Raw genomic sequence first — 24,925 nt, 5'->3', positions numbered from 1 at the left:
TCCGACGCTTCGAGTTCCTCAGTACTGAGAGTTTTTGCTTTCTTAGCTTTCTGCCTGATCTTTGACGAAAACCAATGAGTTTGAAACAGCTGTCAGACCAGTGAAACCTTATCAAAATGGACCAATGAGGCGAATATATGGGCACTTCAGTGTGCATGCTTCCCATTAGGTTCGGCTAGGACAATTTGTAGTATGGCGGCAAGTGTATTCCCGCAAGCTCTCTGGTCAATTTTCAATATGAAACTTTTATAGTTTCAATATGAAACTTTTACAGTTTCTGTATTCAGCTCTGAAATTATGTTGGATTTAATATCCATTTCATTTATATAATTTTCTCAAGATATTTCATACTCCATCTTCATTATTACTCTGCTAGAATGTCAATTCTGAAACAGTAAACGCTCAGGGACCAAAGGAAGTTTGTATATGAAAAAGTAAAGTGAATTTCTTTTAGACGAGCACTGATCTCCTTTTGGATAGAACTTTTCAGTAGTTGGTTGGAGCAAGTGAGTTCACCATGACGTTGTCTGCTATAGTGAATGATGAGTATACTAATGCCATAATTGTTAATGCGAAACTTGCTTATATTTCCAAGAGCACATATGGCTTATTATTATATGCACAACTCCATGGAGTCATTATGCTCATTGAAGGGAGGCGCTGACATTATGCCAAGCATTATCCAACATTTGTGCAGTATCTATCATACTTTGCCTTGAACTCATTCACAATCATGGCACCCACAACAAACTCAGACAACCTATTCCACTTATTCACCACTCTCCAAGCAAAAAATCCAGCTCCAACACTCCCATCCTCCTAAGAATAGCCTCTAGTTCTCCCATCACCAGACCTATTTGGAAAGATTTCCTCTGTATCAATCCTATAAAAACCCTTCATTATTTGAAGAGGATTTTACAGAGATAAGTCTGTGATATTCATATGCATGGAATACTTGTGATGAGTTACAAAACTGATTTTTGTTAAAAAATTCTCTGCACAAAAGAGTTTATTATAGAGATTTTTTCCTTCAGCATCTCAGCATATGCATACACATTTGCACACAAAGTATATATGAGACCCACTTAATTAAGGTCTCTCAACAAAATATGTTCAGGTGTCCAAAAAATGTTTGCTGTAGATGAAAGGAACCAAAGCCAGAGTTATGCTTAGAGAAGTATTTAATCATTTTAAGTTAATAAACTAAATTATACATATTTTTGGTCGTAAAATGTTAAAAAATATAAGACTTATTTTGCTGTTGCTAGAATAATCATGCTTTGGAATCTAATATCGTTGGCTACAGCTTGTGGTAGCGGGTAGAGACTTTTTTTCCTATTATCCTAGCAACAGCAAAACAACCAAAACTTAATACCACTCCATGTGATAGGAAAGCTATTCGGAACTTGAGGAAAAACAAAGAAATAATAATAACTAAAACGGACAAGGGGAATGCCACCGTCATCCTAAACTCAAAAGACTATTTCAAGAAAATAAACCACTTGCTATCAGACAGTTCCACGTACAAAATCCTCAACAAAGATCCTACCATGAAGAACCATAATGAGACAAACTTCCTGATCTGTAACATAAATACTTGGCCTGAAGAACTAAAAAGAAAGCTTAAATCCTCACATCCCATTACTCCTAGACTGCATGGAGCACCTAAAGTGCACAAGGAAGAAGTGCCACTTTGTCCGATTGTAGATGGCAGGTCCTCCCCACTTACCTATTGCTAAGCACCTGGCTAACTTATTTAAAGGAAAAATCAGAGTCCTACGTAAAAAAATGCTCAACAATCTGGTGACAAACTTAAAAACGTGAAGATAACAAAAACAGACATAATGGCCAGTCTAGACGCAGTATCATTATTCACGAATGTGCCAGTAGAAGAAGTCATGAACATTATCAAAGATCTCTTTCCTGCTTATATTACAAAGATGTTCAAGCACTGCCTACAATCAAATTTCTTCAAAGTTAACAAAAGGTACACAAAAAATGAAATCTTCACCAACATTACTCCTAAACCTTCAATATGGTGGAGATATGTGGATGATATCTTCATCATATGGCAGGACAACATGGAAAACCTACATATGTTTGTCAATAAAATCAACTCACTCCACAATAAAATCAAATTTACTCTAGAAGTAGAAAACAATGAACAACTACACTTCTTGGACATACTAGTTAAAAGACAAAGTAACAATTTCAAACTGTCCATTTACAAAAAACCTACGGACACTGGAAGATATCTACATTACTCTTCAAACCATCATAAGTCACATAAACAGAGCATCATCCACATGTTGAGAAATCGAGACAGAAACTTTATCTCCGATGATGAAGAAGTTCAGACAGAACTGTCCCAAATCGCTATAACTCTATCGCAAAATGGTTATCCTCGAAACATCATCAACAAATTTCTATACAAAGATAACCAACAAGAAAGAACAGTCTCCCAGCAAATTTCAACAGCAGTCATCCCCTTTATGGGTTCAATTTCCACCAAAATTGCGAGATTGTTAAAAGCCCATAATATCAAGGTTGTATTTAAACCAACTACTAGCATCAGACAGGTTCTAAGATCTCTTAAGGACAGTGTTCCATTTTATAAATATCTAGGTGTGTATAATATTCCATGCATGTGCGGTCTTTCCTACATTGGACAAACTTCGAGAAGCCTGGAAATAAGACAGAAAGAACATGGTGGCGATGTAAATCACTTCAGAACGATCACCTCCGGTTTAGCACATCACTTTTCAACTTCGAACCACAGTATAGACTGGGATAACAGCTCTATGCCCTATGTAGTTGATGATTACAGACATCAACCTAAACAGAAATCAAGGGGGCTATACTGAACAATACTTGGAAAAATCTAATTAATTCTCTCAGTTCAACAGAACTACAGTACACGAATAATCATATTACGCGTTTGCATGTAACGCGTGTTCATGATACTTACTAGAAAGTCACAATTCATACAGACATGTCACGGCAACGTATTACCTTAGTTACCTAACAGGTACTAACGTCTTTTGTATTCTTAAACATTTTTTTTGCATTTATCAATTTTTTGTACTGTGCAAGTCTTGAAAAAGCTAGTCGGTTACTAGCGAAACTGGTAGGCAATATTGTTCGAACATATGTACGAATTAAAAATCTATGGTTAGTTTATCAATAAGTCTTATATTTTTTAATAAACAACTAAGTAATAAAATTTCAGTTATTATGCAAAGGTAAGAAATAAGAAAACTTTACATACGTTCCTCTGGTTTAATCTCTGCAATCTGATCCTGCCATTCTTTCCACTTTACACAACCACATGGAGCATGTGCTTCACCCAAACATTCCCTGAAAAATCAAAATAATTCAAAATTTCATTCATTTCAACTCAGTTCACCTTAATAATAAAGAGCCAAAATGCCCAGATATTATAATTTAAGAGTTTTTAAAAATTTAAAACTTACAAATGGATACAAATTATGTTTATTTCAATATCAAAAACTATTTTAACAAATGAATAAAATTCTATACTTAATAAGTTATTCACAACCTGCTTGCCATGTATTTCACTTAAGAGTCTAAACAGTTTTCTTAGTGCTGCTTCAAATTGGATTTCCTGTTCAGACAAGGAAATAATTCACTGAAAGTCAAAGTGAACAAAAAGCCAAATTTGAACAGAAGTGAGGCCAACTAGTGAACAGAGAATGTGAAACTAATTTGAATTGACAACAATGGACTGCCTGTGGTGCATTACTTAATAATGTCTGTGACATTATCTTCATGAAAGAATGTGAAACAGCTAAACCATAGGTAGTTTAAAGATGAAAACAAAAAATATACATAAACAGGTTTTAAAATCAAACTTAAAAATTGGATTGACTCATATTTCACCTAGTGTCCACAAGCATTATTTGTATTTTCAAATATACTGGAAGGGGGGGGGAGGGGAATATTTTTTATAACCATGGTAGATACGTTTATGATTCAGTTTTCTTGCTTAACATAGATGGTGATAGTTCCCTGTGAGAAAAGAAATTTGTTTACTTTGCTAGAAACGAAAGTATCTTGGAGGATGCACGTGGTGTAAAAAATGGATTTGACATTGATTTTGCAGAAGTGCAAGATGTCTGCCAGAAGCGCAAGATATTTGCAAGAGATTCTCTTAGTGAATCAGATGAAGAATATGTTGATGTCTCATTGGACAGTTCTGATAAATAGTTATGGTTTGTCAAAAGCTAGGAGATGGTGCTGTATACTGGGTGGATTGGTATAATTTATGCTGTCCTCACTTTTCTTTTACGGACCCACCTGGTATCTCTCAAGATATCCTCATAAGTAATTGTTCATTGGAACTGTTTAAATTATATTTTGATGAAGATATAATGAACATTTTAGTTGAGGAAATGAACAAGAAAGCTATGCAGTTCATTGCTGCTACAACCCTCAAAAGTTTTTCTTGTTATTTTCATTGGAAAGACACAAACAGCAGTGAACTGAGGGTGTTTTTAGTGTTATTACTGCTTCAAGGCATAGTTCAGAAATCAGAAGTAAAATGGTATCAGTCTAAAAAAAGGATGATCAAGACACCATTTTTTTTCATAAGTGATGTCTGAATGTAGGTATTCCTTGATAATAAAATTTTTACACTTTGCTGACAAGGATTTTGATTATCCCAATCCAAAACTTAAAAAAATAGGCTTTTTTTTTTACTCTCTCAAAAAGAAGTTCCAGGAAGTTTATACACCAGAACAAGAGATATTTGTGTTGATGAAAGCCTTATTTTATACAAGGGCCAACTTGGTTAGAAACAGTGCATGCTGCTTATAATAAATTTAGTTTAATCCTTTATCCAAGTGTGAGCAAACAAAGTTTGACCTGAAAGTGTTCAGGACTGGGGTAAGGTGGTACAACACCAGGCCACTCCTTGCAAAGGTGGAGCAAGATACCAGCACTCCTAACTCAGTATCTCCCATAATGCAAAACACATCTCCTTGCAGATATGTCTAATATTATGTATTAAGGGAAGGGCCACACCCCAGACTAGTTTCGACCTTTATTGAGGTCTCTTCAGTGGGAACCAGGCCCAAGTGGAGATATCAGGCAGAAGCATCAGCAGGTCATCTCTACCTATAGGAGTTGCCAAATGGTGTGCCACCCTTTTTTAATAAATTACTCTGGATTTAGAGAAAGATGTTGAAAGTTTATTTTTCACTTGGTTAGAGTATAATAAATTTAGTTTAATCCTTTATCAAAGTGTGAGCAAAAAAAAAAAGTGCATGCTGCTGAAGCACTCGCATTTCGGATTGAAATTCTTAACTTTGTGAATCATCTAGTGACTACATATATGAAGTGATAATTTATAGGTAAAGGAACTCAGGTATGCAGTTTACTGCCTGATGCTGTTTTCAGTTCATGAACTGTCGTTACCTTAGCATCTTTGCTGCTGAATAAGGGGTACTGCATTACCTTAGATAATTATTTCAACAGTTAGTTTCAATTTATTTCCTGAGCTCACAGACTACTTAATTACCAAGAACACTGAAGAAAGGAGAAACTTGTGTCTTTCAGTGTGGGAAGATCATTGTTTAAATGGAAAGACAAGAAAGATGTCACTATGTTGAGCACCATCCATGGGAATGAAATGGAGGATGTAGAGGGAAAGGTACAGTGAAAAACCAGCTGTGGTATTAAGTACAACACCACCACTGGAGGTGTTGATCATTTAGACTAAATGCTTTCATATTATCCTGCTACCCAGAACAGCTATACTATGTAAAAATATTCATGCCTTTTACATATCTCTGTGTACAATGCTTTTGTACTACACACAAGATTAGGTGATAAGCTTGATTACATAGCTTTTAGGCTGGATTTCATAGATAAGATCATTGAAACCTGCTGCCGCACCCCAAGGGCCAACAAGGCCGGAAGACCAGCTAAACGAGGGAACCTAATCAGACTGACAGGAAGGCATTTTCCAGAATATATATCCCCTACTGCAAAGCAAGTGGAGCCAAGAGGAAAATGTGCAGTTTATTGCACAAAATCAGTTTTAGAAAAGAAGGTTCGCAAAGAAACGCATATGTAGTGTTCTGATTGCCAGTGCTTCACTATGGCTCAAAATCTACCATGCTATTCAAAACTTTCGAAGAAATGCCACTGTGTGTAAGTTACTGTTACATGTATAAAAATCATTTATTAGCTAAATATTATTTTTCAATAAATCATTAACAGTTTTTGTATAAAAATTTTAAATAAATACTTTTTTATACCTAGTTAATCACAGTCTTGAAATCAGAGAAGAAAAAAAAAAAAAAAACCTTGGATAAATTATCTGAAACTGGAACCAAACAATCAAAGGGTTAATTTGTATATCAATCATATAGGCGAGTATTTGACAGGAAATATTCAGTTGTTTGCTGATGATGCTAAACTGAGAAAAGCAATGGTTAATGAAAGGGTTCCATAAAAATTTATTGAAAACCATTCATCGAAAAAGCAATTTGTCAAATTAATCGAACAACAGTTTAATGAATGGCAGTTCATCAAAAAGCCAATGTTCAATGAACAATAATTCATCACAAATGCAACTGATTGAAAAAACAATTCACCGATAAATTTTCTGTGAATTCTTTCATAATTCATTGGAAGATTAATTTTCTTGAAAACTATTGTTTAAAAGTGTTCAGTAAAAATACTTAACATCATCCAAGATGTAGACAACTTATGTAAGCAGTCATAATATAATTTATAATTATATTATAAATTCTGTAAGCATACCTGCCACTTCATTGTGTAGATAGTGATTTATCTCTAGACAAAAAAGTTCTCTCTACCTAATTTTTTCACAACAATGATCAGATTGAAATCAAAACTGACAAATTTTAATATAGATCTTAACTATAAAATTTTCTTAAATTTCAACCAGCTAGAGCAGAGTGAAATTATTAATATCATTTTGAAACTTCTTTACCAAAATTTTCTAATAAAAATGATCCTGTTGGAACTAAAACTGACCCATACAGACTTGTGCATTTTACAGATTTTCCAACATTTGCATGCATTCCACTAAGTCAGAGAGTTATTGCAATATAAAATGTCAACATGTTGTCTCTATGTAGCTCTGAATATAGTTGAACTGAAAACTGCAAAGGTTTGACAAAGTTTTGTAAAAGGTTCAAATACAAGAGCCGAGATCAGACATCACCATACTAATACTAATAATGGAGCCTCTGTAGTTCAGTCGGTATAAATGAAGCTTCCCATAAGTTAGAAAGACCTAAGTTCAAATCCCGTGCATGATGCAAAGAATTGTTATCAGTCCTCTTCAACTGAAGGTGAGTTATCCAGTCTCATACAGAGATGGCAGGGTTTTACTCCCGGAAACTTGGGTGTTTCATCCCACAAATCAGTCCCTCATGAACACACATATCTACTGATATAAAACACTTACTTCATAAAAAAGACAATGGGAAACCATCTTGTTCTCTAATTATTACCTAGTAAAATAGCATTGCTACCCACCAACCATTTGGTTGAGGAGAGAGGAGGATAAGAAGGTTATAATAAAAATTAAGATTTTTTTTTAGATAATCTTTTCTAGATTGTGTAAAACATACATCAAATACATGAAATACATATACTGACTGAAAGGAATATCCCTAAAAAAAGAATATCATTCACATCTTATAATTCATTTTTTGATGGACTTCATTTGATGATTTGTAGTTTTGGTGAATTGTTGGTTTTTGACCAATTGCCTTTTGATAAATTGTGTCTTTGATTAATTACTGTTCGATGAATTGCAATCAGATTAACTGTTTTTCAATTGATGGTTTATATGATTAATTTTTTTTTTTCAATAAACTGCCTTTTCGTAAAATGTCATTCGATAAATTGACTGTTGGTAAATTTTCTAGATACCAAATGAAGGTGATGCAGAGATCCTGAAGGAAGACGTAAACACACTAGCAATATGGACAAAGGTAAATGTCTGCTGCTTTAATGTCACCAAGTGTAAGGTGATGCACTCTGGGAAGAGATCAGAAGCTGCGCACTACAATGATGGAACTGAACTGTAGGAAACTGATGAGGCCAGGGAATTGAAGTTTAGCAGGCATAACAGCACATCAGATTGTGTGGTTATCGAAGAACACACTAATAAGCAGGGGTAGAGGGATAACTGTTCCTCCATATAAGGCTTCAATAATGTCACATCTGGACTACTGCACACAGATCTTGACTCCCAGATTCTGTGGAGATGAAGAAGTTGTGGAGAGGATTCAGAGGAGAGTGACAAAAATTGTGGCAGGTCTACAGAATGCTTCCTATGAGAATAGAGTGATGATCTGTGGGCTTCAAAACTTAGCTGATAGACAAAAACGGGGAGACATGATAGAAGTATATAAGTTATTAAAGAGATTTTATAGAATTGACACCGAAGACATTTTTTTTTTTTTCAGTACATGACAAGAAGTGAGAGAACAAGGGATCACCAGTGGAAGTGGTGTAAGACTGTAGTTAGCAAGAATGTTAAGACTAGGTGGTTGTGGGTGCTTCATCAGTGAATGATTTTAAGGGGAGGTACTTTGTGAATGATGACTAGTGCATGAATAACAGATCATCCATGATGAGTCTTCTGACTCCATGGAGACACCTGTATAACAATAATGATATTTCAGAAAGAAACTAGTGCATCACCCACTACAGTATTAGTGAAACAGACAAATCGGCCCTTCAGAACACACGCAATTTACAGACAAAAAATACTAGTTGTGGTGGTGGTGGGCAGTAGATGGCACTGATGTTGTTGATTGGTGGTAGAGGTGCAGTGTAGTGGTGGAGACGGAGGGTCGTGCAATAGGTGTCCTCCCGTGATGAGTCTTCAGACTCCTTGGAGGTGTCGTGAATAATAATAATAATAATATAAAAACTCACTGACTATTTCCCTCTAATTGAAGGCTCTTATAGTGATTTTAAAGTGTGTGGAATTTTTATTATTATTATTTTTTTTTAATGTAAAATTATGTCTTGTAGATATTTTTGTTCAATTTGATGCCAAATGTTTAGTGAGTTTACTGGTCAGGCAATTTACAGTGTTAATGATGGGATGCAGCAGAACTCCAGTTTGTGGACCCCCCCCCCCGTCTTGGTGTGTGTGTGTGTGTGTCGGTAAAATACTTTTAATTTAGACAAAGTTTCCACTGGCCAGTTGTAATTAATAGATTTAAGATTTAACTTTTTATCAAGGTGTGCAGTCCTTCACTATTGGAATATATGTTGACATATGCCATAATTTTGTTATTGTGGTCATCTGTTAAGGATCACTGTGATATTTCTTTTGTCTGCTTTTACTATATGTTTCTATTCGGTTTTAGATTTCCCAAGGCTGCCTTTCCTCACATGAATATGTTGCTTTTTGGAAAGCAGGTATTTTTTTATCAAGGTTGAGGCTTGTTAAAAATGCCCACTAACATCAGCTTCATCTTATAGTAGTCTTTTGATGGTGAATCTGATGTTTGCCATGACTGGCTTCAGGACTTCCACTGCACCTGGAACAACAGCATCTACTTACACTTTTTGAACAAAGAACAGTTACAACAAAAAAAACCCTCCATAAACATCTTAAACCTCCTCCCCTTCCAACTAGACTATCTTGAATATACCCAAGTTAAAAAACTTTCTACATATATATATATATATATTTGAACTGTAACTGACAGTTACAGATTACTTCTGGGTAGAAGAAATATAAATGTATAATTGGCAGTACAAAATATAAATTAACAAGTGAAGCTGTCAGAAACCATTGTAGCATAAATGACACCATGTGGAGACAGTGAAGGGATCTGTGCATGGGAGAGATAGGAGACTCCCCATGACTAAGCCAAAAAGTTGCTTGTGGATATGATCATTCCATTTAAAGTAATTAGATTGAAGACAATCCCTAAAAAGTCTCATGATATCAGGAGAGAAGAGGCCTTCAATGATGTCTAGAACTTCACTGATCAGGATTCTTGATGAAAGAATCTGACATTTGGATTCATTCATCAAGCACTTCTCACATTTCATCCAAAAACTATCCAATATCTTAATCATACTATCAGACATCTCCTTGTAAGCCATCATCTCACTGTAAACAAATGATCAGGTTGATGATGTTAAAGACATCTCCTGATATCATAAGACTTCAGATATTGCTTTCAATCTAATTACTTTAAATGGATTGATCATACCAACCAACTTTTTGGCCTAGCCATAAGAAGTCTCTTATCTCTCTTCCTATGCACAGCTCTCTTCATGGAAAATTTCAAAAAGTTTCTGACACCGGACAATCCAAAACCCATTATTTGGTAGGTTGTTCCACCAAAAAATAAAATTCACTTCAGAGTCAAAAACAAAGGTAAATTACTCTTTCTGGACATCCTTATTTCAAAATCTTCTGAAGATGATGTAATATTAGACATCTACTGAAAGTCTACTCATACTGATATGTATAAAAAATTATTTTATTTTGTTAATTTATATTTTTGTATATATTTTATTTATTAATTTATTAAAAAAAACAAAAAAACTCAGCTAACGCCTTTTTATTCCCGTATACTCGGGGAGTAGGCGAGGCCATTTAGCCCTATCTAACTTTTGGAGCCTGAGTGGGCAGTTCAATCTCCACTGGTACCAATCAGAGATAGATGGCCCAAGGCTATCACTAATTAAGCGGTATACAGTGAAGAGAGACGGCTCAAATGTGCCGCCATCTCGTGGTCCCTAACCCTAACACAATATATTTAATGTCTGAAATAATGTGGGTTCTATGGTCGATTTTCTTGAGTTTACAGGACGAAAAACCCGCTTGCCCATGCCAGAAATCGACTAACTCGGGAACCGGTCGAAAAAAGGCTTAGAAAAATTTCCTCTAGTGGCCGACTAGACTCAAAACCAAGTCTTCCTTCGTGCGGCCAAGCACCCTGGTGTGCAAACGCCACATTCACTGAGCTACACAGGCTTTATTTATTTTTTTTTTCAATAGAGGTCAGGCTAGGATAAACAATTAACAAAGCTGTATAACTGAGAGGAGACCTCCACATAGCCTTTAAAGGAATGTGGAGAACCGACCAGGGCTTCTGACCTAATGTCCAATCCTCACCTTCTCGTGGTGCACCCTGTTGGGTATCTACTTGGATACTGAACGAATGAGGATGGGCTGGCAATTTGGGATTTAGCCAACCAAATTGTATTCTTATTGGTTAAACCAAAATAAAAAATGATGGTGCGACATGACAAAATTTCATGCCGGCTGGGGCATCACCCGGTTAAACAAGCCCCCCCCCCGTTGTTTTTGCCAGGGAACCAGGGCGAACAGCAAAAAGTCAGCTACTGGAACAAATCTGAAAACAAACCCCAACTCAACATCACCAGAGTTAAAGATCGGTACTATCAACGTAAGAAGCCTGAATGGCAAAGAAATGGAGCTAGCTGAGGAATTAGATAAGTACCAGATCGACATAATAGGGGTGACAAACAAAAAAGACCAAAACTGGTGAGATCTTTCTGAGCAATAAATACAAAATGTTATATTCAGGCAATGACAATCAAGGAAAAGAAGGAGTAGCCATAGTATTCAATAGAAAATACGAGGCTAATCTTCTTGAATGGCAGTCAGTCTCAAGTAGAATAATGTGGGCAAATATGAGAATGGTGTTACACCCTGATATCTTAAGAATGTAAAATTCTCAGTTATCATGGTGTAACATGAAGAGCAAATAAATTAAAAACCCTGCATGAAAGATAATAGATGAATTATTTAAAAGAAAAAGAAATATCCTTGCATCCAATAAAATATAAAGGTGTTTGGTTGAACTAACTAACAAAAAGAAAGAATATATTAATGTTGTAATATGATATAAAAGAGACAATTTAACTAAATAATACAGGAAAAGATTAGTCATAAGAGATAGTATGTGAGAGGCTAGAGATTAAAATATTAAGTGATTTCATAGAGAAATTTTGGAAAGGGGATTAAGTTAGAGGCTAGCGAAAGAAAAACAACAGACAATCGCTTAGGGTCAATTCCCGGATTGAGACATCGTTACAGGCCAGCCGATCAAATGACGTTTGGCAGAAAAACGCCACCCTAATTGGTCGGTCAAAAAGGGGGAAGGAGAAAAGAAGTTAGAGAAGGTACCGTCAGGAGAGAGGGTATAAAAGGGTTAGAACACCCCCACCCCCAAGGGACTCTTTTTGGCTTTTGGTTTTGGTTCTGTTCCATGATAGTTCTTCGCGAGCTCTTTCGTAGGGATTTCACGGTGTTTTCCTGAGTGGCGAGATAGGGGTTATATCTCTGTCATCACAACACGGAAACGAAAGGGAGCGGGATTTCGATTCCATACTTCCTATGTAAGAAGTGAGGAATGCCATATAGTCAATGAAAAGAAAGCATATTCTTTGTGTTTCAACTCCAGTGTCAACTACGAGAAAGGGAAAGAAGTAAAGAAATCGATGTCCACGTCGCGAGTTGTACAGCTGTTATATAGATGATTCAAAGTGTGTCCTAAGTTACAAGAGGTTAAGACCGTGTAAGCAAAGTTCAATTCCAAAAGGAACGTAGGAGAAACAGATTATCGGAGAGGTTATACCAAGATAGTTTGATCAGAAAAAGGTAGAGGTCCATATGGAAAAGTCAAGAAAGAAAGGTACTGTAAAATATATCTCGTGTTAACTAAGATTCGTCTGTATTAGTTATCATTATTCTAATACTGAACTGTTGAAGTGACCAAAAAAACAATAATAGGACTTTAGTATATGACAGAATATAATGAAAGTAAGCTTACTAATGTAAATATTATATGAGTAATTAAGTGTCCTGAGAATTTTGCATGTCTAATATATTGTATAAGAAAGTTTAAATGTCATAGTTATGTGTCAGTGCAGTAAATGATTTAGTTAATCTACTTAAGTTTGGATAGTTAAATAGTGTGAATTAATCTTATATGTCCATGTCAAATGAATTTATGTGTTGAATGTGTATGGCGGCATGATCGTATTACCCATTATAGGATCATAGCTTAATTATTTGTGATAGGCTAATATTAGTTTGTAAATATTTAGTATAGCATTGAATTGAGAAATAACTAATATTTGAATTGTACCATGTTAAGGAATTTAATAAACCTTTTGTCCAATGATAAAACAGTTGTCTGAAATTGCTGTCCAATGCACCACTTGAAAAATTACAAACCTAATCACATGGGAAATTAATGTGTTAAGAAACGAGATAAAGTGTCAGGACAGCAACATAGTTTCACTTTCAGACATATTTTAGTTCTTTCTCCTTGTTTTTGATTATAATATCTTAAACTAAATGTCCCAAAAGGTGCAGCATAATACAAATATTAGGGATACTAAGGGGAGAATTAACTTAAGTATTAGTAAAAATTTTGGTGATATCTCGTGTGTAGATAATAGTAGAACATAGATAAGATGAAATTACTAGACAGAATAAAAATCATAAAATGGGACACAACAATGGGGAACTGGGCAATGAGACTTATATGTGCCTGGTCCCACAGAAGGTTCTACTAAGGTAGAAGTGGAGGAATTTTTTGACACTTTAGAAAAAGCAACTGACACAATGAAAAAGGAAAAGTTGGTCCTTGTTGGGGATCTAAATAACAGAGTAGGAAATGATTGTGAGACATACAAAAATATTTTGGGAAAATTTGGAGAAAAGAGCAGAGCTAATAATAATGGCAAATACCTGTTGGATTTCTGCTCACGACATGGACTGGTTATTACTAACACCATGTTCCAACATAAAAATGTGCACAAATTCACATGGAGAGAAGAGGCAAGGAATAAGAAAAGTCTCATTGACTATGTTATTGTTGATAGTGATGTTTTCTCCCTGGTGCAGGACACCAGAGTGTACAGAGGATTTGAAATTGGAAGTGATCACTATTTAGTCTTGAGCAGGATAAAATTGAATTTCATATTGAAAAGAATGACATGTAAGAAAGTTTTAAAGCGAATAAAAGATGTGAACTGTAGACTAAAATACACAAAGATTACTGAAGAAAAAATGAAAGAGTTTGAGAACAAGAATCAAACCTTGGAGATTCAGTGGCAAACTTTGAAGAAAACATTGATTCTGCCAGAGAGGCATGTGGTGAGGATAAAAAAATCAGAACTCCCTAGTGGACACAGGAACTTAAAGAGGCAGTGAAGGAAAAGAAGAAAGCATATCAAAAGTTCCTGTCAAATAAGTCAGCTTGTGCACTTAGAGAATACAGAGCCAAATGCAAGAATGCTAAATACTGTGTAAAACTAGCTAAACAAAAGTCATGGGTGGACTTTGGCAAGAATATAGAAAATAAACATCAAGAAGGTGGCAAAATATTCTGGAGGTTGTTGAAGAAGCTTAGAATTGGAGGAAAGAGTGCTGTAAAAGGAGTTAGAGATGATAAAGGTGACATGATAAAGTTGAAAATGGAAGAAAAAGATATCCTTGAAGTATAGAGTAATTACTTTGAAAAACTGCTAAATGAAACAAGCAGCGACGACAGCACAGTGGTAAAAAACACTGACCAGGAGGCATGCAGGCAGGAATACATATCCATACTTGAAGTACAAAAAGCCATCAAAGGCTTCAAATCTGGAAAGGCAGCTGGAGTAGATGATATTCGACCAGAAATGTTGAAGTATGGTGGTATAAGAGTCTTACAGTGGCTGCACTGCATAGTTCAGAAAGCCTCGACAGAGGGACGAATTCCCGATGATTGGAGTAGAGCTCTCATAGTACCCATATATAAAAAGGGAAATAAAACTGAATGTGAGAATTACAGAGGTATTTCCCTACTGAGTGTTCCTGGCAAAATCATGCAATTATACTTGAGAAACGGATGAGAAGAATTGTGGAAGAAAGCTTGGTGAAGAACAAGCTGGATTCAGGCCAAACAGAGGCTGTCAGGATCAGATCTTTACTTTACGACAAATAGTCGAGAAAGCATGGGAATATAACAAAGATCTGTATTTAAGTTTTGTTGATTTGAAAAAGGCATATGATAAGGTGCCAAGAAAGAAGCCATTCAATACGCTGCAGTTATATGGTGCAATACTTAGTCTTTATTTGAGTTGTAAGTTAGCAGTTAGAATTGAAGGAAGTACAGGAAGATGGTTTAATGTTAAATCTGGTGTGAGACAAGGATGTACATTATCCCCTCTGTTATTCATTATCTATATGGATCACATTATGAAGGAAAGTGGTATTAAGCATGATATCAAAATTGGAGATGTTAATGTCAGCTCTTTGCTTTATGCGGATGATGTTATACTTCTAAATAAATCCGCTACAAGTCTGCAAGATTCTCTGACTAAATTGAATAGCTGTTGTAATAGATATGGTATGAAAGTCAGCAATAAAAAGACAAAGTCAATGAAAATAGGCAGAATTGTTGAAGATGTCAACTGTGTTGTGAATGGAGAACCTGTGGAACAAGTAAAACATTTCAGCTACTTAGGTACGATTTTTAGTGAAGATGGTAAATTAAATATAGAAATAGACAACAGAATCAGCAAAGCTCTTATGGTGGGAAGTCAATTGAATAAATTCAATTGACTATTGACAAATAATTGACAATTGACAAATAAGAGAGAAATTAGTCAGAACACTAAATTAGCTGTATACAAGACAGTGTTCAAACCTTATGGATCTGAGAGCTGGGTCAGAAGTAAAACACTTGACCAAAGACTAGAGACCACAGATATGAGAGTCCTGAGAAAGATTATAGGCATGAACAGATGGCATCAATGGCAATATCATATTAAAAACGAGGATATTAGGAAAGAACTTGACATTGTCAGCATCCAGGAATGCATTACAGAGCTAATCTCAGGTGGCATGGTCACTTAAACAGAATGGGCAAGGAAAGATTAGCAAAACAAGTTTTCTCTGCCAGGTTGGCAGCAAAACGACCCAGAGGAAGACTAAGATATAGGTGGATTGATACGGTACAAAGTGCCTTAGACGATAGAAATATAAGATCTGATAATGTTGGAGTCTTGACAAGTAACAGAGTGATTTGGAGGAAAATTGTAGATAGGCAGTTAGTAATGATGTAATTTTTTTCATGTAGTACTATCATATCCTGTACACCCCCTTGACGGTACATGGCAGGAATTTGATGATGATGATACTTTTCTGTAGTGTTATGTAGCTAGTGTTCTGTGCAAATGTATGTTTTCTTGATGATGACCTCGATATAGAGGTCAAAATGTTGAGTGCTATTTTCTTAATTATAAGTAAAGTAATTACTCCAACATGTGTGTTTTTTTTCTCCATAAATTCTTTACTATGAATACTGACCACCATGCAACCTTAAAAGAAAGTATTCTCACCATATGCAGCATCCTTCATTCTCCCAAAGACAATAATCCTTTCTACAAACATCCTGGAGTTGTTTACAGAATTACTTGTTTCTGTGGCCTTTCTTACATAGGTCAGACTTCTAGAAATTTAGAGATATGAAAAAAAGAAAATTTCAGCAACATTGGTTCACAAACAGAGAGTTTTAGTTTTTCACTACATCCATACACATCACATTGATTAGAATAAGGCCTCCATGCCTTACCTAGAAGAAAACTTCCTCTCTCTCACATCAGATGAAAGAATCCACCATAGTCATTTTTTCACATAACTTATTCAACAAGAATCAAGGGTATTCTAAGTGATATTTGGAAATCTTTCATTAGATCTCTTCATATACCAGATTTCAATGTTTCAGCTAATCATCTCCAAACAATGTAAGAAAACAGATAAAACATACCACCCTTTGTGTTTCTATTATTTATACTACAATGTTTCTTGATAGTTTTGCTCATTAATTAATATATTGTATTGTCATCCATGCAGCTATTCATCTATAGTTGTTTTATCCTGAAGAAGCCACAAGTAAACTATGATAAAATTGGTTGCTTACTTTTGACTTTTGTACATTTTTATTTTTCAATGACCAAGTGAAAACCCAGTATTTTCCTTGCAATTCTGTCTGTTTACTGTTGGCAATTACCTACCTACATACTTCAATCACTCAAAAGAGTACAGACTGATGATATTATACGAGAATGGCTTTGTTCCTTAATTTTTACTGAGGCAGTCTGTATGTTCTGTCTTATTCTACTAGTGTTTACCCTGTACTTTGGAAGTCCCTTTTTCAAGTATATAAAAAAAGGGAGAGTGATATACATCAGATTATCAATTCATTTCTCAAAACAATGGAACATCTATTAGCAGCAAATTCCACACACTACCTAGAGGACTCATTCAATAAGCAACTGCTAGTATGAATTCTATTACTGTGACTGCAAAGGAGATCGCCTTCATTATGTCACTTGCCATTGAACAACTATGGTAAGATTTGGAGAAACTTGGAGAAGAGCTTGTCAACATTTCCAAAGTGATGATCAAAATTTGTATATGGTCAGGCCTTTTGAACAAGGCCTGACCTACACATAATACCCTCTTCAATTTTTCTATAAAAATGTCAAGATTATCAAAGAATACATCTTTTCCCTTAAAATAATGAAACCCTACAAGCTGTTCTTGGCATAAACATAATTTGAATCTGTCTCAGCATTCAACTCTCCCCTCCCTTCTGCTTGAAACTATATCTCAACTGAGCAACATCATTTCCAAATCTCGGATCAGCTCAGTGTGAATCTGAGATTCACTGTTTACAGACACTTCCCCACAGATAATAATTAATAACCTTCTTATTCACTCACTCCACTTGCTATTAAACAGAAACTCAAGATTCTTCTCTGTGTCACTTTTATAGATGCTTAGTTATCATTTAGTGAAGTCACATCTGGAATATTGCAATCTTAAAGCCTATTAAAACAATAAGTAACCAGATGCCATAAATTCTGTGCACTTCAAATTCATTATACCACTACACCTCTTTCATTCATTCCTACTATCAACCTATGGAGAACAAGAATTCTCCAACAATGTTTCATAGAAACTTCAGTCAGTGATTTAAGGCAAACATCAACAAATTTTTCCTGCCTATTCAACAATTAACTCACCTGGATTTTAAATCTTTAGAAAATGCTAAAAAAAAAAGGAAAAAAAAACTTACAAAAGAAGTGGAAACATTTTTTCAGCAGATTAATAATAATTTATAGAAAATTCCATAAAAATAAAATGGTATATACAAGTATATTCGTTTCATTAATTCTTCTTCTTCAATCACTGTGAATATAGACCCCCCCCCCTTCCTCAACTTTCCAGTCCTTCCTGTCTTGAATTAATGTCCACCATATCATGTCAGCCCTTTCCAGATCATCTCTCCTTGTTCTTTGGAAACCTTTCCTTCTTTTGGTATCCACCCAGTGCATACTTTTGTGCATCTTTCATTAGTTAGTTAATGTAACCAGCAAAACATGTTACAGTTCACATATGATAATGAGTAAGTGCAGTTCAAATTGTAAATGACAAAAAATTTAAATTACTAATTTAAATTTTTTGTAATTTAATTCCTAATTTAAGTTATTTAAATTCCTTAATTAACTTAAATTCCTAATTTAAGTTAATGTCCACCATCTCATGTTTATCCTTTGTAGATCATCCCTTCTTGTTCTTTGGCAACCTTTCCTTCTTTTGGTATCCACTGAGTGTTTAGTTTTTATACATCTTTCATTAGTTAGTCTGCTAATATAGCCAGCAAAACATGTTACAGTTCACATATGATAATGAGTAAGTGCAGCATTCAAATTGTAAATGACAAAAAATTTAAATTCTTAATTTAGTGCCCTCTAATGTTGTATAAAAGTATTACAGTTGCATAGGAGTTTATCTTAAGATGACTGTCTCCCAAATTTTGGGCAGATTAATGCAGCCATACTTGTTAAGCTTAGGAGAATGCTTCACAGCCATTGCTGACTCAGTTAATAAGCATCCTTTTATACGAGATGTTACCCAAAAGTTTGAGGAATTTGAATAGTGCAAGCAAACCAGTTGTAGCATGGCCTTCCAACACTATAAGGGGTGAGCAGTATACCATTTGTGAATCAATATGCCAACAGCAAGCTGAGAGGCTGCATTCTTTGGTTATGTGCATTTTTTGTAACATTGTGTTTTAATGGTGTGGAGATTTTCTTCTCCAAATGAAATGGCAGAGTTTAAGAAACAAAGAATCTGCATCAAATTTTGCTTAAATTTTGACCAAAAAAAAAAAAAAAAACTGCTACAGAAACCCACTGGTTAAGGAAACATTTAGTAATAATACCATGAGTGGTACTGATGCTTCGAAGATAGATGGATGCCTGTAAACAATGAGCGTTCTGGACAACCATCGACAAACACAAGACTGGAAAACATTGCAAAAATACATCCTTGCAGATCATAGATGAACTATCGTGATATCTGTGAGTTTGTAGGACTGTCATCCAGAATCACTCAACGCATTTTGTTGGAAGTTTTGAATAATGTATTGCAAAATTTCCTAACTTCCAAAAACATGACACTCATTCCCCGTCTCCTACCCCTCCCCAATTCACATGACCTCGCCTTCTGGAATTTTTTTCTGTTACCTAGGAAGAAATTTTGGCTGAAAGGGCATTGTTTTGACACGATTGAGGAGAATCAGGCAGAATCACAGGAGGTGCTTGACACAGTAACACTTGAGGATCTTCCAGGAATGCATGGAATCATGGGAAGACTACTAGAATTGCATATATACATGCCCAAGGGGACCATTCGAAGGAGACATTGGAAACTAGGAGTAAGGGTAAGTAATTTTTTTTTATGGCGAAATTCCCTGAACTTTTGGGTAGTATCCTGTAATTTAGTTTTGCATAGTGTCATAATACTGTTAAAATAAGTTATGGATTCACAATAGCCTCTACTCCAGTCTCTCTCTCTAATTCTCTCTCTTTTTGTTAAGTGCATTCTTCTTTCACTCTCCAAGGCTCTTTGGGCCACACAATCTATTTTTCTGGTTTTTTAGTCACTGCTCATGTCTCACTTCTATATGTAAACTCTAAAATAAAGCACATATTATTATTATCTGAGACCTCCAGGGAATTAAAGACTCATCGAGGGAGGCTGCAAATTACCCAACCCAGCTATCGCACCTTTCCTTAAATTCATTTACACTAGATGCACTCACTACCCCTAAGGGCAAATTATTCCACTCACTCACTGCACTCCAGGAGAAAAACCTAGATCTTAACCCTTTCTTGACTGAGAACAACCTTAACTTCCATGGATGCCCCTGTGTTCTCTCCTCGCCTTCCATATAACGAAAAATTTCATCATTTGAAATGCTATAACACCCATTCAAAAGTTTATAGACCTCTATCATATCACTCCTCTTTCTCCAGTAATCCACCAGATTAACCAGAGTCTGTAATCCACATACTTGCAATCTGTCCTCATAATCTAAATCCCATAATCCAGATATAATCTTTGTAACTCTTCTTTGCACCCTTTCCACAGCTTCTTTATCCCCTTAGAACACGGGAGACCAAATCTGCGCACAGTAATCCAAGTGTGGTCTTATCAAAGCCTTATAAAGAGGCAAAACGACTTCCTTATCCTTACATGTCAAGGTTCACTTCAACATAGCAATTATCCTCTGAATTGTATTTGCAACTTTGGCTATGTGACCTTTGAACTTTAAATTCTTATCCACCAATACACCCAGATCACTTGCCTCTTCAGTTTCTTATAGCATAACTCTGCTAATATAATTTACTGCTGCAACTCTAATCATGCCAAAGCACATAACTTTACACTTACTAACATTAAACTGATAGCCATTTTCATTTTCCCAGATTTCCAGTCTATTCAAATCATTCTATAATGCTGAATATCAGTAGCATCCCTGATTGCCCTGCCTATCTTCGCATCATCAGCAAACAATTGCAAATTTGATGATAGATCCTGCTTGATGTCATTAATGTATGGAGATTGAACAATAATGGCCCAAGGACTGAACCCTGAGGTACACCACTGGTTACCTTAAATTTGGCAGATTCACACTCACTGTATACCACTTTTTGATATCTGTCTGTCAACAATCTCCTGATCCAAATCAATAGATTATATTCCATTCTCATATTTTCCAGTTTACGGAACAGCCTATCATGTGGTATCTTATCAAATGCCTTAGAAAAATCCAACATTATCATAGTGTATCCATTCCCTTTATCCAACTCGGCTGTAAAATTGTTATAAAATATGAACAAATTGCTAAAACATGACCTTCCTTTAGTAAACTCACGCTGTTCTCTGCAGAATATAGAATGCTTGTCTACCCATTTTAGTATCCGAGTTCTTACCAACTTCTCTAAAATCTTCACTACCACACCAGAGATATTAATAGGTCAGTAGTTAGACACGTCAGTTTTTGCACAACCACTGTGCAATGGAACTATCAGACACTCCTTCAATTACCGTGGTATCATTCCTGAGCTGAGACTCAAGTTATATAAATGTGTGAAAGGCCTAGCCAATTCAGCTGAACATTTCTTTATGTGTGTTTCTATTGACAACTTATCCAGGTTATGCAAGAGATCTTCAACCTCATTTTCATGAACCTCTAACTCTTCATCCAACGTAGCAGTAGCACTGTGCACATGCTACATATACCAGGTTGATATATCTTAGCAAAGTGAGCTCTCATTAACTGAACAATCTCCTTAGATTCCGACACTCATGTACCATCTGGATTCAATAAAGTTATTCTTCCACATTCATTCTTTCTTTTGCTTGCAGCATAATGATAAAATTCTTTTGGATTGCCTTTAGCTTGCATGGCCAATTTCTTTGCATACTCTGATTTAGCTTTTCTCACAATACTCGTTACTTTTCTGACCTTAGCTTTATATATTTCATAACTCTCTCACTCTTATTCTCACGATATTCTTTCCACATCATCTTCTTGTGGATCTCTTGCTTAATAAGGCTGCACATCCATTTCACTCCCAACCTATTTATTCTTAGAACACTAGGGATACATTGAGATACCGCCTCATTCAAGCACTTTTTCAAAGATTCCCATGTATTGCTGACATTTTTTCCATTCAGTTACTGATACCATGGGACCAAAGATAGCATTCGTCTAAGTTTATCACAATAATAATTTTATATTTAATAATTTATATTAAAAATTTTATTTTTAAAAATGAAAGTGAATCACCCTAACTGATAATATTTATACGTCCAAAATATTTTGCTTCCTTGTGTGATCCTTCTATTTATTTTTTTATCTTATTTTTACTTTAAAAATTAAATACAGAGGATTAAATATAGCAAACATTTAAAACAGCAATACCATAAAAAAAATTTCCCTTACCAACAAAAATAGTGACCATTACCACAATCAACTGCATGAGAAACAGGAGCAGGAGGAGCTGCACATAACACAATCATTTCAGAAGGAATTTCAGAATCTGGTAACTTAACTGCTCGTCCACATTCTGGATAAGGACACCACTTAATATTTGGATTACTTTCAACGAATGCCTTTAAAAAGTAAGTTAAAAATTTAGATATTTAAACCTGAATTCACAAGTGCATAAAAAATGACAAAATATAACAAAAAATCTACAAGAAGATTCTTAAATATTTGGAGTAGGAATATAATATTCAACATATAGCATGGTCTATTCTGATTTGATAAAAATATGCTCTGTAATTTATTCAATAACTAGAAAAATGTATTATTGCAAAGCAACTTAATTATGTATATAATCCCTAGATAATAGAATCTGTGAATCAATATGTTTGCTACAATGAAAGAAGTGGAATCATTCTATGCTACTCTTTGGCTTTATTGTGAAAAACTGTTTATTACATAGAATGTACTTTTACTGAAATTGGAAAATAGAGATAGTTACCTGATTTATTTCGAATTAGGTTTATTGCTTTTTTTGACTAATTTAAATTAAAATTCAATTTGAATTAATTTTTATTTCCCATTTTCTCTTGAGTGTAGTAATTAATTTTAACATATTAGGCTATTATAATTAAATTATCCATACTCAGAGTAATCTGAAGAGCCTAATGGACATGATAATGGAGAAAAACTTTATTGTAGTTCGCTTCATTATTAATAATATTATTTTATCTCCTCCTACAAATGGAGTTGTTATCAACCATCTCCATTTCTTTTTATTTCTTTTTATTTTTTTAAAGGAAGCAATGGAGATATTTATTAATGGACAAATACATCATTTGTGATCCTGTGTTTCTATATGCTATGTGAAAGACACAATAATATAATCAGAGATGGTAAGCATTACTCACCAGTTAAAAATAACAATGTGTAAAATAATATAAATTAGGAGTAGTTGGGTGTGAATATGAAGCAGGATTCCAAAGAAATAGATCAACAGTTGACTAGATTTTTTACACTCAGACAGATATAGAATAGGGGGGAAAAATGGAATATAATCTGCAGGTCCATATTTCATTTATAGATTTTAGAAAAGCATATGATAGCATTCATAGAGAAGGCCTTTAGGAAGTATTAGATGAACTAGGAATACCTCATAATATAATATGTTAATAAAAATTGCACTACTGACAGCATGGTATTAGCTAATGGAATTAAATCTGAACCTTTTGATAATAAAACAAAATTAAAGCAAGGGGATGCCTTTCACCAATTCCTTTTTAATTTAGCATTAGACAAATGTATTTGAAAAACTGTAAAAGATAACACAAACAAAACAGTAATATTAGGCTATGCAGATGATATATGCCTCACTGGAGAAAACGTCAAACAAATCAACCAAGAGAAATCTGAATATTTAAAAGTATGCAGGAATCATCAAGGGGAAAATGACCAGTTTACCACTGATAACCTGAAATTTAAAAGTGCCCCTTCCTTCAAATATCTTGGAACATTGACTAAGTGAGATAATAAATTTAATTCAGAATACACACCTCCAATGAATCTTTATGATGCACTACATCATTTATTATCTTTCTTATCCAAAATTCTATCAAGCAGAGTTAAAACAAATAATATACCAGACAATCATTACACCTATTGTTTTATATGGAGCAGAAACCTGGAGCATAACAGACCAAGATGCAAAATACTTGCATATCTTTGAAAATAAAGTCCACAGAAAAATCTATGGACCTGTAAGAGATAACACAACAAGTGAATGGAGAAGAACACATAATCAAGAGCTATATGAACTCTATAGATCCCACTTCTAGATGATGAAATCAGAGCTTGCAGACTGAGATGGTTTGGACATATGGAAAGAATGGATGAGGAGAGAATAGTTAAACAAGAATTAAGATGAAGCCTGATGATAAGGGACCCAGAGGTAGACTGTGGGTGCTGCAATGGGAGGATAATATCCAAAAAGACTTAGCTCAATACAGAAAGTAATGGAAGAAGATGGTACCTGCAGCAATGAACCTCAGAGGTTGGGCAAGCTAAGGAAGAAAGAGTTGAGTGCGAAAGATAGTGGTGCTATGCTATGCACTATTGCTGAGTGATCAGCACAGCTTAAGCCATCATGTGAGTTAGCATTATGGGCATTGCTACTTCTGAAATGCATGGTTTTGTGAGTACTGTTAGGTGCCTAGCAAGTAAAGTATTTAACTTCTAGGTTCTTACAATATGGGACATTGGCTCTTTTACTATAAGTGTACCTACTTAATTGTCTAGGTGGATAGTTTTTCCATATTCTGACCTGCAGATCATCGGTTCAAATCCCACTGTGACAGGGACAGTTATGAGTGTCGTATCTTGTGTGAAATCATCTCCCCACTTACTAGAGGCCTGAAGTAGCTTGAAAAACTTCCACATTTGGTGTCTGGATTTCAAGGCCAAGGTTCCCAAAATTATACAGCCCTTAGCCCACCCAAATTGCATACCATACTAATGATCAA

At 35.0% G+C, this 24,925-nt stretch overlaps 1 protein-coding gene across 2 annotated transcripts in view; it reads right to left on the bottom strand.

The window, feature by feature from the left end:
* LOC150093130 (ankyrin repeat and IBR domain-containing protein 1-like) overlaps positions 1-24,925 on the bottom strand; it is a 424,458-nt gene that overhangs the window by 204,992 nt on the left and 194,541 nt on the right. For both annotated transcript variants that reach the window (XM_090413306.1, XM_090413307.1), the window contains exons 11-12: positions 22,365-22,534; positions 3,269-3,357 (exon numbers count right to left, since the gene is read on the bottom strand). In XM_090413306.1, coding sequence (XP_090269432.1) covers positions 3,269-3,357; positions 22,365-22,534 — 259 coding nt within the window. The remainder of the gene's footprint in view (positions 1-3,268; positions 3,358-22,364; positions 22,535-24,925) is intronic.

This window comes from Typopeltis vanoorti, chromosome 24 (assembly GCF_054136105.1).
Source record: "Typopeltis vanoorti isolate ZY-2024b chromosome 24, IOZ_Tvanoo_1.0, whole genome shotgun sequence".
Lineage (NCBI taxonomy): Eukaryota > Metazoa > Arthropoda > Arachnida > Uropygi > Thelyphonidae > Typopeltis > Typopeltis vanoorti.
Note: the sequence above shows the minus strand (reverse complement) of the source record. Positions and strands in the feature narration are given on the sequence as shown.